We start from the raw sequence: 14,430 nt of genomic DNA on the forward strand, positions 1-14,430 counted from the left end.
ATTATGGATTAGTAAACATGTCACAAATTCAATTACAGATTAGTAAACATGCCATTAATATTTATAAAAAAAATTAAATAATTTGCAATAATTTTTTAAGAACTAAAATCAACATGAAAACTAACATTTTATATGATAAAGGGTAAACTTTCCAACTTTTAAAAAACTAACATTTTATATGATAATTATAATGGTCATTAATGTAGGATAGATTAATCAGCAAATCAACATACCATACCAAATTGGTCAATTTGACTTCATTTGATTTATAAAATAGTGCTGTTATTTCCACCCATGTCCTATTTCCTCTCCCATCTTATCTTCCTACTCACTATTATTCCTAAAATACCCTTGAATTATTGACACATTCCCATTCACTTAACACTTTTAACCCTATTGATTGAGTCCGAAAAAATTAAAAAATGAAAATGAAAAGTTTTCGAAAGCCACTCGCCGCACACTCTACCAAATCTAACAAGAACTACATGTACCTTCCACCTCCGGCCAAACCTCCCCTCCTTCCTCCTTCTCCTATCTCTTTCATCATTATTTCAATTGTATTAAACAACATCTTCAAACCCCAATCTAACCTTCTTCTCCTTTCTCTATTTCAATCAACTCACGAATAAACAAACCCACGAGAAATATTACATCAAAAGGTTATCATGAAACCGACACTGAGATTTTGTCAAGCAATGTCATAAGTGCAACAAAGTCTAACATTTAATAGAAGCTGCAATCGTATGAAGATCTATGGCCTACTCAAATTGAGTTGCATCCTACCTAAACATTAATTTAATAGGTCAGTAAATAACAAAACAATTTAATGAAATCATAAAACTCGCTTTGATACCGACTTGCCACGGCCTAACCCACAGATTTACTTAATTTTGGATTAAGACGTGATTCACACCTTAACTATAGAATTTAAAATATAAACTATAACTAAAGTGTAAAGAACATTAAAGTAAATAAATAAATATTTCACAAAGAATATTCAGCAAAAACGACTGTTAGCGACATCCTAGTTTAATTAGGATATTTATTTCCTAGTCTATTAGGACTCTATTTCTTTCCTTTTTGTACAGATATTGTGTAATTATGATTTTATGTTATTTTCTTGTATGACCCTACTAGGGTTACAACCTTGTATTATAAATACCTCCTTTTAGAGAATGAAATATATCTGAAAATATTATACCCATATTGTTTGACTTGAAATCAGAGCCAACTTTTCTGGTGACCTGTGTGTTGTGCCCACCCTTGTTCTAGCCCCATATATATATTTTTTCTACCTGTGCCGTGTGTGCCCTCCTGGGCTTATGTATTCTATTGTCGTGTTTGTGCCTCCACTATGTTCCTTCCTGTCTTTGTGCATCTGCTGTATTTGTGTCTATGTTGTGTTTTGTTGCGTACGTTGTCGTGATCTATTGAGGTTCTGCTGCAATCATGGGTGATAACTTTATTGTTGGTGCTGTTGCTGCTACTTCTGCAAATTTGTGTGTTTCTAACTCTATTTCAGGTACTGGCTCCAATTCTTGGATAATTGACATAGGTGATTCTGATCATATGACTTATGATGCTAAATTTTTTTATGATCACCCCCGAATTGTCACCCCTGCCTCCTGAGGGTTGTATTTCCATCGACCACCCTCGACGGACGAACTGATTATCATATCAGCTCGGGAACTGACCAGAGCACTCATACAAAGAGTAGACGGTCGTGAAGGAGCCACATTGATGACAAGACCTCTCCTGACAGAATAACAGTACGCCACCTCCAGAACCACCGCTTCTGTCACCTCTGATCCCACGTGTAAATATGCAATTCGGCCCCAAACAAGATGTGATTGAGGACATGATACTATGTACACCAGCTCCTCCCTACTAAAACGGTGCGAAGTCATCATGACTAAATCGTGGCAAGCTCCGATTACTCCACCATTATGATGGGATAGGTGCTTAGACATGACGTGGTCGGCTCGGTGCCAAGCCGTATGACGACTTAGAAATATCTTGTAATAAAAACCCTATAAATAGAAGGGATTTGCATAGGCCAATAACACGCCACTTCCTAGGAACGAAAGGCCAGGAGTCCCCTCCCTATCATCATCTTTGTAACTGGGTCACTATCAACTTTCAATCAAGAGAATATTCATATACTTATCCCTTCCTGTTTGTGTTCTTTATTTTAGAAGTCTTAATCTTCCATATCCTCACACCCTGGGGTGGAAAAGGTTCTTAGGTTGACTACTGGGAATTTGAGGTTCAACAAATTCAAGATCGTCACTATCATCCGATGGCGGTAATGCTATTGTGGGTGGTGGCACTGGCGGTAATGCCATTTCTACATTATCGAACGTATCTTCAGAGTCTTGGCTACCTCGTCCTCATCGGAAAGATGCCATCTTTCAATTCGCAACAAACAATTCTAAATTCTCAAGTGTGGGAGAGGGACGAAGAATGAGACGTGAGAGCGGGACATAGGCTTCTTGTTTTTTTGGCAGAGGGTCATAGACTATGTATGAAATTTTGAGAGCCATATCCGCTGGTTTAATAGGGGTAATTCCTAAAAGTTATGCTTGAAATAGGCCCAAAAATTCATTAGTACGCTACTAATGGGGCCAAACTAAATATTGCTAAAATTAACTAGAGGTCTAGTTCACTATGAGAGGGAGGAAGTCCAATTCAAATAACATTCTTTTATTTTAAAGAGAACGTCATGTCGAATTTTAGTTGGACCCATCCACTTAATGTGAAAAAAAAGGAGCGTGGTGCTAAGTTAGAAATTCTAGAGGTTTAAATTTTTTTTTTTTGGATTTATTCAAAGTTTGTTTAATTTTTTTGGAATTGTTAGAAAAATCTTGGGCATTATTTTTAAGTCATTGGATAAAAAAAAGTCACACTGAAAAAAAGGAGGTGAATATGAGTCCATAATAAATTTTGGCAAGTTTTTTGAAGTATTAAGGTTTTATTAGTGAAATTTTGAAGCTTCGGAAAATAAAAATTAAAAATTGGAATGGACACGTAGCACCATCTGGACGGCCCATGTAATGCTAATGAAGCAGATCGACGGACGAGATGCGCTGACTAAAAGGTTCTCATTTTATAAAAGAGATATTTAGTCATATACCCATTTTTAACACTAAAACTATAAATAAACCATACACCATTTAATTTCTATAAACAAACCCAAAAAAAAAACCCAAAAAATAGCAGCTGACCCTATTGAATTTAATTTTGATTATTAAATTACTTTGATACCCTATTGAGTGTTTTGAGTTTTTTTTATGAGGTTTTGGGGTTGGGTTTGTTAAGAAATCAATGATAGTTTTGTAATTTAAAAAAAATTAAAAGCCTTTTTGTTATGTTGTAAATGGGCTTTGGGTGTGTTTCTAAAGTTTATTTCATATAAATTTTTTTATATAAATAATTTAGGCTCTATATTAGGTATAATAATGAATCTTCCTTTATAAAAACCATAATCGCTCATCTCTTTCTTTAAGAGACTCAACTTTTGCCTTTGCCATTTCTTGCATCTCCTTCCTCTCACCCTCTCATTTTTCTCACATTCTTCCTTTTGCTCACACCTATTCACAACACTCTTTTTTGTCGCATCATGTCTCTTCCCAACACAACATTCCTTACCCTCCCCACATATCAAAGTGCTCGCCCCCACTACCATTTTCAAAATTAGATGAAACCAACGACTTGAACCGTTTGTCCAATATATAAGTGTGAGTTTGTTCAATTAACACTATCATTTTCATTGAGGTAACTGTTGTTGGGTTGGCAAATTTGGAGTGGAATCAGACTAAGTGACCGTTTGGTATTGCTTATTTAGGGCGATAAGTGATTTTTTAAAAATGTTGTGAAACCCAACCTGTTTGGTAAACTATGAGAAAATCACTTATTGTTTAAAATTGTTGTGGGAGAAAGCTATAAAGGAAAGCAGCTAATAAGGTGCTTTCATTTTATGATTATGCAGGAATCAATTTCGAAGAGGCGCTAGGTTTAATGATTATGCGGCAATTATTTTTTGATTATATGGGAATCCGTACCAACAACACTTTTAACAAAAAGTTTACCAAACGCCAAACTGCTTTCTCTCATAACTGATTTCTCTCACAGCAAATCTGACATTGATTATTTTCACAGCACAGCAATGCCAAACTGGCCCTAAACCAACTAATAATCAGATTTGGGCTTTCACTACTTAGATTTGATGGGCCATTTACTTTTTTTAGCCATTACTATTTCATAAAATAAAATAGAAAAAAAAATTATCTTCTTGGCGGGAATGATATTTCACCTGGCGGGTGTACAAGCGTTGTGCCGAAAGCACCCTCGATTAAAATTCCAAACACCTCTGAACTTGATATGGCAAACAAAGTAATATAACCTCTAATACAAGTGCAATGTCATCCTTCGAAAACATGATAACAGGGAATATTTCCCGCCATTTCAAAACCCTAACACAACATTTTCATTTTTCGATTACTCATTCCTGACCAGAGAGCGTCGCAACCATCAATGGCAGAAGAGCAGAACGCGGCACGAGAAGAAGATAACATAGCACCAGAAGAGAACGCAGAACAAGGAGAAGAGAACGCAGAGCAAGAAGAGGAGAACGCAGAGCAAGAAGAGGAGAACGCAGAGCAAGAAGAAGAGAACGCAGAACAAGGAGAAGAGAAGGCAGAGCAAGAAGAAGAGGACGCAGAGAAAGCAGAAGAGAACGCAGAGCAAGAAGAAGAGAACGCAGAGCAAGAAGAAGACGACGCAGAACAAGAAGAAGACGACGCAGAACAAGAAGAAGACAACGCAGAACAAGAAGAAGATAACCCAGAAAAAGCAGTAGAGAAGGCAGCAGTAAAGGAAAAAGCGAAGGTAGCACAAGAAGAAGAGAACGCAGAACCGATCCGATCCGAAAATTCACAGATCCGAGCCGAATTTCCGAATACTCGGGTGAAGAGGATAATGAAGCTGGACAGGGGCATCAACAAGGTAAATTCAGAAGCCTTACTCCTTGTATCGTGCTCCGCCCAGCTCTTCCTGGAGTTCCTGGCGGAGAGGTCGGCTGAGATTGCGATGGAGAAGAAGCGCAAGATCGTGAAGCTCGAACACATGCGAGTCGCCGTCAAGAGGCATCGCCCGACCAGCGATTTCCTTTTGGATGAGCTTCCCGTGCCCTCTCAGCCGTCCGATCATCAGCCTACTGATCGAAGCGGCTCGCGCACCGTTTCCCATGCTCCAGCTCCGGCTAGAGAAGATCGGAGGCGCTCTAGCGCCGTTTCCGATAAACCAGCTCCAGCTGGCACTCGCCGGATCGATCACTTCTTTCGGGCAAAAGAAATCCCGATTCAGACCGAAAAATCGCTAATTGAGACCGACGAAGCTTCAATTGAGATCGATGAAGCCCCCATTGAGACCGACGAAGGTCCAATTGAGACCGATGAAGCTGCTTCAATTGAGATGGACGAAGCCCCAATTGTGACCGACGAAGGTCCAATTGAGACCGGTGAAGGGTCAATTGAGACCAACAAGTCCTAGATCTTCGTTCGTTCTTTGCCTGTCGTAAAGAATCAAAATCATTTTGTTTGGTCAAGTTGTAATTGTGAGAAACCAATGGAAAATATCTGATGGACACAAGGAGATTATTTCTAATTTTTCTTTATAATCAATTTTCTATTTTTCCTATGGATTTGATATTTATGATTGACCTAAGCGCTGCAGTGAAGCTCCACAGCAATGGGGGAAAATCTCCACCGTTCTGCTCCCAGCCCATGTATGTTTATGTGTTGTTTATTTAATGCAAACTTTCTTTACTTTCTTTCTGGCTTCTGTTCATATCTCAAATGTTGCTCTCTTTCTAGTGCTCTAAATTTTTAATCCCTGCCCTGATTTCTCTTTTCCTTTTCTCTGTATTTTCCGTTTAGATTTGTCTTCTGATGCCATGTTCTTCTAACCCTGTTGAGATAAGACATCGCATGTTTTGGAAGTCTTAATTGAATAGCATAATGAGAAATATATCAGTTATAACATCATTGTTCAATCCATAATTTGGACAAAAGCTAACATGCTTAATATTTTTTTACTTTTGCTAACTGCAGTATTTGGTAGAAATAAGGAAACAACAATCCTAGAACTTATTTATTTGCATTTCCAATTACAATTGTCTAAAAGCTCTAGACGCTTCTGCCGGTACAGGGGTAATTCATAAATGCGTAGGCTCTTTAGCTGAAATGATAGCTGAACTTATTCTTCTGCATTGATCTATTAGCTGAAAGGATTATGAAATCAAAAACTAAAAGTGATAGCATACCATATTAATTAATATGAGTGAGGGAGTCCTGTTTTAATATGAACTTGCCTCTTGGCACGCAGAGCGTGTGCCAATTGGCCTTTTCTTTTCTTCTTCTTATCTTTTGTATTTATATTCTATTTTAAAAAGGACTTTTTACAGTTTTTAGTTTTATTTTATTTATTTTTATTATAGGCTTAATTACTGTTTTACCCCTAGGAACGGACGATTGGTCACAAGGATCACATGAGCAGCAGGAATGAACCTTTTTGGAAGACTGTTGAAGAGATGAGAAAAGTAGAAGGGCATGGTCTTGCATTGCTTACATTTCACTGATATTATATGCACTAAACCTGAAAACTAGATGAGTCATTTGTAGTATCAACTCCTAATGCATTCTGCTCCCATGTATGTTTATGTGTTGTTTAATTTAATGCAGAATTTGTTTACTTTCTTTCTAGCTTGTGTTCATATCCCAAATCAAATGTTGTTTTATAGTGCTCTAAATTTGTAATTACCCCTTGCTTTGGAAGTCTTATCAGTCTGTATATCACTTATAACATTCCTTGCAATATTACAGTGTCCAATCCATGATTTGGACAAAAGCTAACATGCTTAATATCAAACAACAATCCTAGAACTTATTTATTCACCTTTGCAATTACAATTGCCTAAAATTCTAGACACTTCTGCCAGTACAGGGGTAATTCATAAATACATAGGCTCTTTAGCTGATATGATAGCTGAACTTATTCTTCTGCATGATTCATTATGTCTTTCCGCACACACTTTCTGCCCCATGTTTCCCCACAGCACATGAAGGGTGACGAATCGGAGAGCATTCAGGGAGATTGTGGGCCGGAAAATGTTGATACCACTGAAGCTGTTTCATCTTTAAGATGAGAAACAAGGCCAGGTCGAGCAAACATCTTTTGTCCCCGTGCCTTCTTACCTTCCTTTATAAAGGATATGCCTTGAGTGCCTGAGTTTATGCTGTTTGGTCCCAATTGCTGAAGGCCTAGTGAAAGCCTTCTGTTTAGAGGCATGGCATTGCTAAAACCTCCATTCACACTTCTGGTTGAAGTTCGCCTTGCACTGGAGCTTGGCCTGGTAATAAACAAGTTTTCTTGCTCAACTGCTACTTGGCTTTGGACCTTCTTCATTTCCTGGAAGGAAAACTTGCCTCATCATGTTGGTAAGAATACACAGGCCAATGGGCCATTGTGGAATGAGGTGTGATTCTGTTGAGTTTGTTGCAAATATCTGGGATGTCTTACCAGAAACAGACATAAAAATAAAAATGCAACACTTTCATTTCTGATGAACTGTGAACCTTTCATTTCATTGTCAAATAAAACTAACCCTTTGTCTTTGCTTATCCTCCTCCTTTTCCTGCCTTAGCACATTATACTCTTCCAACATTGCTAGGAGAGGTACCTGCATGTGTTATATTAATGTCTTCATCAGATGCTCTACACAAATCAGCAATTAAGAATCAAATAAGAGAAGATTGTTTTACAGTATCACAGAACAATAAGTTATGTACCTCATCATACAAGAAAGTTTTCTTTCTTTCGTCTTCCCAACTCTTAGTATTTGCTATTAGCAAATCCACCAAAGCTGCATTTTTGTGGCATTGTGAGCAAACTTACTTATCTTTATTGGTTGTCATTAAACCATATGATGTGAAAACATTGCACCTGCATTTACATTTTTCTTTTTTCTTTGATTGATGTTTAAGGAGAATACTTCTACTCATCTAGCCAATGATATTCTTTATTAGCATTACATAGTGTTTGTATATAATCTTTGAGTTGTACACCTCTTATGCATGACAATCCTGCTACATGTTGGGTGTGAATGCTTATAGCTAAGAAACAGTTCTTAATTTTACCTGGGATTTTGTTGACTAATACTCGGGCACGTTCTGCGCGCCTCAGGTTCTTGTGTGCACCTCTGCTGACCGAGTACCGATTCTCGTCCTAAAAAAGGTACTTTTGATTAGTAACTGTGAAGTGTATGTGTGTAATTATAAATGTAGGAGCCTAGTACAAATGTAGATCCATGCATGTGAAATACTGACTCTGCTGTATTCTTCCAACCAACGCTCCTCATCACGTGCTAGCATCCACTTTTCCACCTTTTCCATGATAGTCATTCTGCTAGAAGCTTCTTCTTTTGCTCTTGATATCTGTTGATCCATGCTCATGAGAAGATCTGCATGGTCAATCTCCCCTGTCGTACATTTAGGTCAATGTACAGGCTACTTTATCTTTAAACAAGGAAAATCATCTCACTTATTACAAATAAACGCAAATCACTGAACCACACCAGAGTTAATGAGGTTAATTAGATTATCAATCTCTGACTGCAAAGGAATCTCCATGTGTGATTTATTGCATATCTCCTTGAGCTCATTCTGTTTCTTGAAAAATAGTTCTTTCATCTTGCTTGCTTTTAAGTGATCCAATCTCTTGACTTCAGCTTCGGCCTATAAAAAGACTTTGAAAATTGTTATTTCTCTTTTCTGATAAAATGAAGTGCCATTAAAATTTTATACTTACCTGCTGGATTATGTTTAGGGTTAGGCTTCCTGGATCCGATACTTCTGCTGATGAGAGTGATAATAAGCCAGTAACATGGGAAAACGATTGACGATCTTTATAGGGTGTGTCCATGAGATTCCATAAGTTTGTCAATGCTTTGCCAAGATGGTGAAGCTGAAAAAGTATATGTAGAAATATATCATACTGATGCTTTATCTAAAGCAAGTATAACTAAGACATGGTGAGTATATCTGTTTTGCAGAAACCTAGGTGGCAGGCCTTGACAATTAATTTTACTCAAATGAATACTGATACCACCGCATAGCTAATTATCACCTTATCAAGTCGTTTTTGCTTTTCTTCATCCAGAGATTCCACCGTGCTGTTAAGCTTAGCCAAAATACTGTTGCTTATGTTTTTGGTTATCCCACATAAGTCATTTAAGCTTGGATGAACCTTGGTGATGACCATGGAGGAGTCTGTTCCTAATATTGAAGACAATTTGTGGACTGCATCTATATATTGTTCCACCCTCATGAGCCTTTCATTCTGCAAGACCAACAAAATAACTTAAAAAGGGATTTGGATGATCATCATTTAGAAGGACAGACCTTTGATTGATTCTCCACAAAACAATTTCTGAAGTACAGTTATGGTACCTTCTCGTTGCGGAGTCTTTGTAGCTCTGTCTGATACTCCTCTAGTTTCTTCAAGGATAGATCATTCTCATTCACCATGATATCTGATGATAAGTCATCATATTCTGATTCTGATTGGCCTGCTATTTCTGCAGAAATTTTCTGAATTTGCCCTTGCACAGTTCGGAACTGATTCACCCTTTCTTCTTTCCTCAATCTCATTTCCCTCAAAGCCGGCGTGATTGAATCTAGCTGCTCTTTCAGTGTTCCCGCCATTTTTTCTGGCTGATGTTGTTAATATAAGAATCAGTTCATGCGAGTAAGAATTTTTTTTATGTTTATAGTTAAGACCTCGCGTGAAAATTCGAATATATATGCATTTCAAATCTAACTAGAAGACTGCCAAATGATTCTAGAAGTAAATCCTCACTATCAACATATGAATTTGGCTTCTGCTTTAACATGCATGCTATGTTTATGGCCATTCTAATTTACTGAGTTTACAGGGATTGATAAAGAAGCAACCTACCCGTCCAGGGAGAGATCGTTCACCAAGGGACAAAAGAAGATGGGTAAATTCAGCCTCAGCTTCTGCCAACTCCTGGTGCAGGCGAGCTCTGGAAGTATTTGCAGCATCAACCTTCTTCCTATAAACCTCTAGGCATTCCTGTTCTAGGTCCAGCAGTACCTTCTCCCTTTCAAAGTGATCTTGTCCAACTTCATTCCAAATCATCTGTCCATTCACATTGAAGAACAGAAAAACAAAAAAAAACAAAACAAAACAAAAGAAGTTCCAGAATGAGAACGATTCAAAGCCATTAGTTATCTGATAAAACTAGAAGAAAATCTTGCCTGCAGTTCTTGAAGCAGGTATCCACATGAAGTTTCGAGAAGATTGGAGCTTCGCATTCCTATCGGTGTTTGAAATGAACCCATCTGAATATGGTTCCTTCAGAGAAACTCAGGCTGCTGATAAGGTTAGTTCCTTGACATGCAGCAAGCTAAGTTGAGGGGGCAGTGTTGAAAGAGTGGAAAGAGAAAGAGTGGGAAGTTCCTTGTTAAGCACCCAATGACTCAGAGAGGGAGGCAGAGTGTGTATGTGTTCTGGTGGACCTCTGGGTGTGAGTTTTGCTTGAAAGACAAGGGTGGCAAAGGTAGGTAATGCCCAAGCTTTGGGTTCAAGGATCAGCAGTTCTTTTAGAACCTTGAGCTTTTTGTGACTTTCCCTTTCCCTTTCCCTCTACCATTATTTGAATTTAAACATGGAATTCTTTTAGTTAGGGTCTCGTATTCAGAGATTTGTGTACACCTATTTTGCACCACACTGACCAGCCTTTGACTTCGTTCTTAAGCAATATATCATATGGTTCTGCCTTCATTTTTAGAATGTGGATTTCATGCTCTATTTCGGCTTCAAACTTGTATAGTAATTAATAATATTTGATTAACTTCTTCTGGAAAACTTGGATAATCTGATGTGCTAATCTAACTAATCTTTCACTTGTTGGGGTGGGCCCATTAGGGTTTTCATTAGTAAATTATTTAATTATACTAATGTTTGATTAACTCTGAGTTTATGGTTGAGGGTCGGTATACCTAGAGACAAATTAGCAGGTAACATTTTTCTCTCCGTCCGTATGGATGAGAAAATTGAACTTTACTAACCCGCATTAGGTTTGGGATTAAATTCTTAATAGGATCATTACCATCTGACTTAGAGCTTAATTGCAAAATCATCTACAATAAAGGGTTCTACCTTGTTCACGTTTGCGATAGGCATTATAAAGCCTATCTTATCAGAGTCTGCCAAATCTTTGTCTTGCAAAGAGGATAAGATACCAAGAGTGGCTGTGACCCAAACGCCAAAGGTGGCATAAAGTAAGCAACCCAATCTCTCTCTCTCTCTCTCTCTCTCTCTCCGTCTCTCTCATTAGGCAAAACTGGAGTTGCCAGCTGTCAGTCAAGAATTTGGGAAATCAAATTGAGGAGTATTTTGTTCTACTCCACATGAAATTTTGAAAATGGTAGAAAAATTACAGGAAAAAACCTACAAATTGCAGACATGGGTCACATGGATCTCTTAAAGAAAAACTCAAATAGGTATCTGTCCCAGACAGATCTAAACAATGAATGACAATTTTTTGAAGACGTCATATTCATTTTGATATCCTAAGATGGCTATGCAAGGAGAGAAGGATCATAAAAAATAGGGCAAAATGCAAAGCCCCAAGGGGAAGAAGAAAGAAACCATTGATTTGGTATTCGCAGGTGAAACTCAAATTTAAATGGGATTAACTTTCCATATATACTCTAACTTAGAATGAATTCATATGAAGTTATGAACACCTATAATATAAGCTTTCAATCGTGAATACTATAATGAAATAATCAATGAATTAATTTCCTTTCCTCAACCCTTGAACACAATTCTCATAAGCTCCTCAAAGTGAAAATGATTGTACAATTTTTAGGTCGGTCATTTCATTTATGTGTGTGCTTCTAGCTTTGGTTACCGTCGTCAACAAAGAAGGCTGTAAGATGGCATGTCTTCGATCCGGAAGACATCATCCATTAGAAGTTCCCTCTCCAACTGAGCTCGAGTGGATTTCAAAACATCCTGTAATGTAACACACACACACATACACACTTGAATCAGATTGATTCAAAACCCTTTTGAATTGATCACTCAGCAGCAGAAGATGTCTCAGCCTCAAGCATAAAGCTTGAACCAAAACTACATGATGATAATAAAATTCTTGACATATATAAAGACGAAGGATTCTTCTCACATTGAACTCCATGTATGTAGCATTTCTCTCAAGCCACTGCTTGTCCATAACCATGAAAGCCACGCAATAAAGCAAGTCGAAGGACCACTCATTTTCTGAAATCACATCAAAAAATAACAAGAAAGCCATAAAAAACTTACGGTACAATTAATTTGTATGCTTCAATTCAAAGCAGTAACTTAATTGGATGCGATTTCGGGCTCTTACCTAACAACATTTGTAAGAAAACTGCTCTGATGTAAGTCCTGGGTTTTGCTGCCAAACAAACAAGGATGATGAGCTATCTCTCCAAAGAAGAAAACAACTTTAGAGCTTGCAGATTGGCCTATTCTAGAGGAACAGAAAGACTTTAAGTTGTCATTTGTAAAATGGACAAGATTTGATCTAATATCCTAAGTTTTAACTTACTGGCTTCAAGGTCAAGCATTTGCATGATCATGAATGTGATATTTACACCAGCAACAGCAAACGGATATTCCCAAGCAGCCGGCTTTCCTCCCTGCTTTTGCAATAGGCACTGGAAAGATGTCTGCAACAATCTCCATTTTTTGATTATATGGGAAGAGGAGAAAAGCTACTTCTTAATGTTTGTAACTTTCTATTTAGACATCAAAGTAATGTCTTACCGAAAACGTCTTTGCAAAGAACAACAGGTTCTCCAAAGAAATGAAACCAGCACCTCTGTCAGGTAGAGAATCCGAACTAACCAAGTAAGAGCCAGCACAAATTGACAGAACAAGTTTGACCACAAAATCTGGAACAACAGATGAGTTTTAAAGAAGACAACCTGAAATCAGTAGATGGATCTCTTCCCTGCCATCCCATCTCTTTCCATTGATCCGATATCAAGCCTTGAAGCTCTTGACCAGGATATGTAGCATACCAAAGAGCTCTCAATGCTTCCTGTCCTCATCAAATATTTTTTTTTCTTAACAACAAAGTTTAAGAAAACAAAAAGGCAAACAATTACCAGAGAACCATTTGAACATGTCATTTGAGAACATTTTATTTGTAAATGCTCAAGCATACAAAGATTTCAAATGAAAATTGCACCTGGTGATCTGGACTAGCAGCATCAAAGTAAACCTTCATTCGGCGCTTCAACCGCCGCGTTCTTTCTTCCTGCAAGTTTCCAAATACATCTGTAATATTATAGGGTGAAATGAAATAACATCATGAAAGAGCTAGAGTAACAGAAGGATCTCAAACCAGCAAAAAACAAACTCTACTGAATTACTACCAAGAAAATAATTCTAAGTGGCCTATTGCTACAATTTGAGGTGATACAAATTATGCACAATGGAGACAGCAAAAAGAACATGTAATACTTGCCTGAAGGGGTGTCAAGTTCATGCAGATCCGTTGATAATTTCCCTTTCGCTTGAAGCAAACACAAGTTGCATCAGCTGCATAAAAACAAGCAGCCGAGTTCCTAGCTAGTTTAAACTTTAACTTTGAATCAATTGATTTCACAGTAAATTGATTGATCACCATGTGTACTCGTTCTATCTCTCTTACACCAGAAATTACACAAAGCAAAAGATTGACACAAACAGAGCAGAGCAGGGCAGACAAAATCTTAGCAACCTACCTGGCAGTAGCACACGATCCACAAGAAAGCATTTCATAACAGCAATGCGGTCTTCCACCAGTTTTCCTTGTTCCAGTGAATTCCAGTTTCAATGATTAAGACCAGTTTAATGTCTGGGATTTCGTGAAAACAACTCCTTGATTATTATTATTATAACCAACTATTAAAAACACTAGTTTCTTTTTCAAACTCTCACAGACCCCATCTACCGAAAACTGAGTCAAAGTGACAGTCCAAATAAATGTCCACCTTACTAGTATAATAATATAGTTGTAATATTTGTCTGTACATGCATGCACATCTTTCATCTACTTATTTTCTTCAGGAAGATAGTCTAAACTAGTTCCAGTTATTCTAATCTTTGGAATTAAAAGATCGAACTCGGTGCAAAGAAACGGAAATACTAACTGGCATAACCCACAACTGCACACATCTTTGATATTCATATTCAGAGAGTGCGTATGTGTAGAAGAGTGTGTGCGGTGTCGTGTGACGGCCGACAAATATACTAACAGGCGCTGAGATGGAACACGAAACCGCATCGGGCCACGTGGGCGACATATGG

The 14,430-nt window shown here is 37.8% G+C and overlaps 3 protein-coding genes across 3 annotated transcripts; 1 reads left to right on the forward strand and 2 right to left on the reverse strand.

The window, feature by feature from the left end:
* The first annotated feature begins 4,369 nt into the window (after positions 1-4,369).
* LOC110769621 (uncharacterized) lies at positions 4,370-5,697 on the forward strand. Its single transcript, XM_088246899.1, has one exon. The coding sequence runs from the start codon at positions 4,534-4,536 to the stop codon at positions 5,548-5,550; it is 1,017 nt and encodes a 338-aa protein (XP_088103025.1). The 5' UTR covers positions 4,370-4,533; the 3' UTR covers positions 5,551-5,697.
* Positions 5,698-6,922: 1,225 nt separating this feature from the next.
* On the reverse strand, positions 6,923-10,477 carry MAP65-8 (microtubule-associated protein 65-8). Its single transcript, XM_021973886.2, has 11 exons — positions 10,338-10,477; positions 10,015-10,218; positions 9,507-9,770; positions 9,184-9,396; positions 8,866-9,021; positions 8,633-8,792; positions 8,385-8,536; positions 8,196-8,283; positions 7,848-7,921; positions 7,664-7,738; positions 6,923-7,467 (listed from the first exon to the last, which is right to left on the reverse strand). The coding sequence occupies exons 1-11, from the start codon at positions 10,419-10,421 to the stop codon at positions 7,144-7,146; spliced, it is 1,794 nt and encodes a 597-aa protein (XP_021829578.1). The 5' UTR covers positions 10,422-10,477; the 3' UTR covers positions 6,923-7,143.
* A 1,207-nt stretch (positions 10,478-11,684) lies between these two features.
* On the reverse strand, positions 11,685-14,430 carry LOC110769774 (ELMO/CED-12 family protein). The gene is made up of 9 exons (XM_021973812.2): positions 13,866-14,430; positions 13,607-13,680; positions 13,328-13,396; positions 13,062-13,177; positions 12,901-12,955; positions 12,683-12,803; positions 12,482-12,529; positions 12,275-12,369; positions 11,685-12,102 (listed from the first exon to the last, which is right to left on the reverse strand). Exons 1-9 carry the CDS (start codon positions 13,900-13,902, stop codon positions 12,004-12,006), a joined length of 714 nt encoding a protein of 237 aa, XP_021829504.1. The 5' UTR covers positions 13,903-14,430; the 3' UTR covers positions 11,685-12,003.

This window comes from Prunus avium, chromosome 1, assembly GCF_965620075.1.
Source record: "Prunus avium chromosome 1, drPruAviu1.hap1.1, whole genome shotgun sequence".
NCBI lineage: Eukaryota > Viridiplantae > Streptophyta > Magnoliopsida > Rosales > Rosaceae > Prunus > Prunus avium.

Bases quoted from the DNA above. Each gene is read 5' to 3' on its own strand.
- LOC110769621 (XM_088246899.1), top strand. From the start codon at position 4,534: ATGGCAGAAGAGCAGAACGCGGCACGAGAAGAAGATAACATAGCACCA.
- MAP65-8 (XM_021973886.2), bottom strand. From the start codon at position 10,421: ATGGGTTCATTTCAAACACCGATAGGAATGCGAAGCTCCAATCTTCTC. The intron at 7,739-7,847 runs GTACATAACTTA...TAACACATGCAG, and splicing joins AAACTTTCTTGTATGATGAG to GTACCTCTCCTAGCAATGTT. The intron at 7,468-7,663 runs GTTAGTTTTATT...TTTTCCTTCCAG, and splicing joins AGGATAAGCAAAGACAAAGG to GAAATGAAGAAGGTCCAAAG.
- LOC110769774 (XM_021973812.2), bottom strand. From the start codon at position 13,902: ATGAAATGCTTTCTTGTGGATCGTGTGCTACTGCCAG. The intron at 12,804-12,900 runs GTAAGACATTAC...AGATTGTTGCAG, and splicing joins TCTTTGCAAAGACGTTTTCG to ACATCTTTCCAGTGCCTATT. The intron at 12,370-12,481 runs GTAAGAGCCCGA...ATGTGATTTCAG, and splicing joins TTTCTTACAAATGTTGTTAG to AAAATGAGTGGTCCTTCGAC.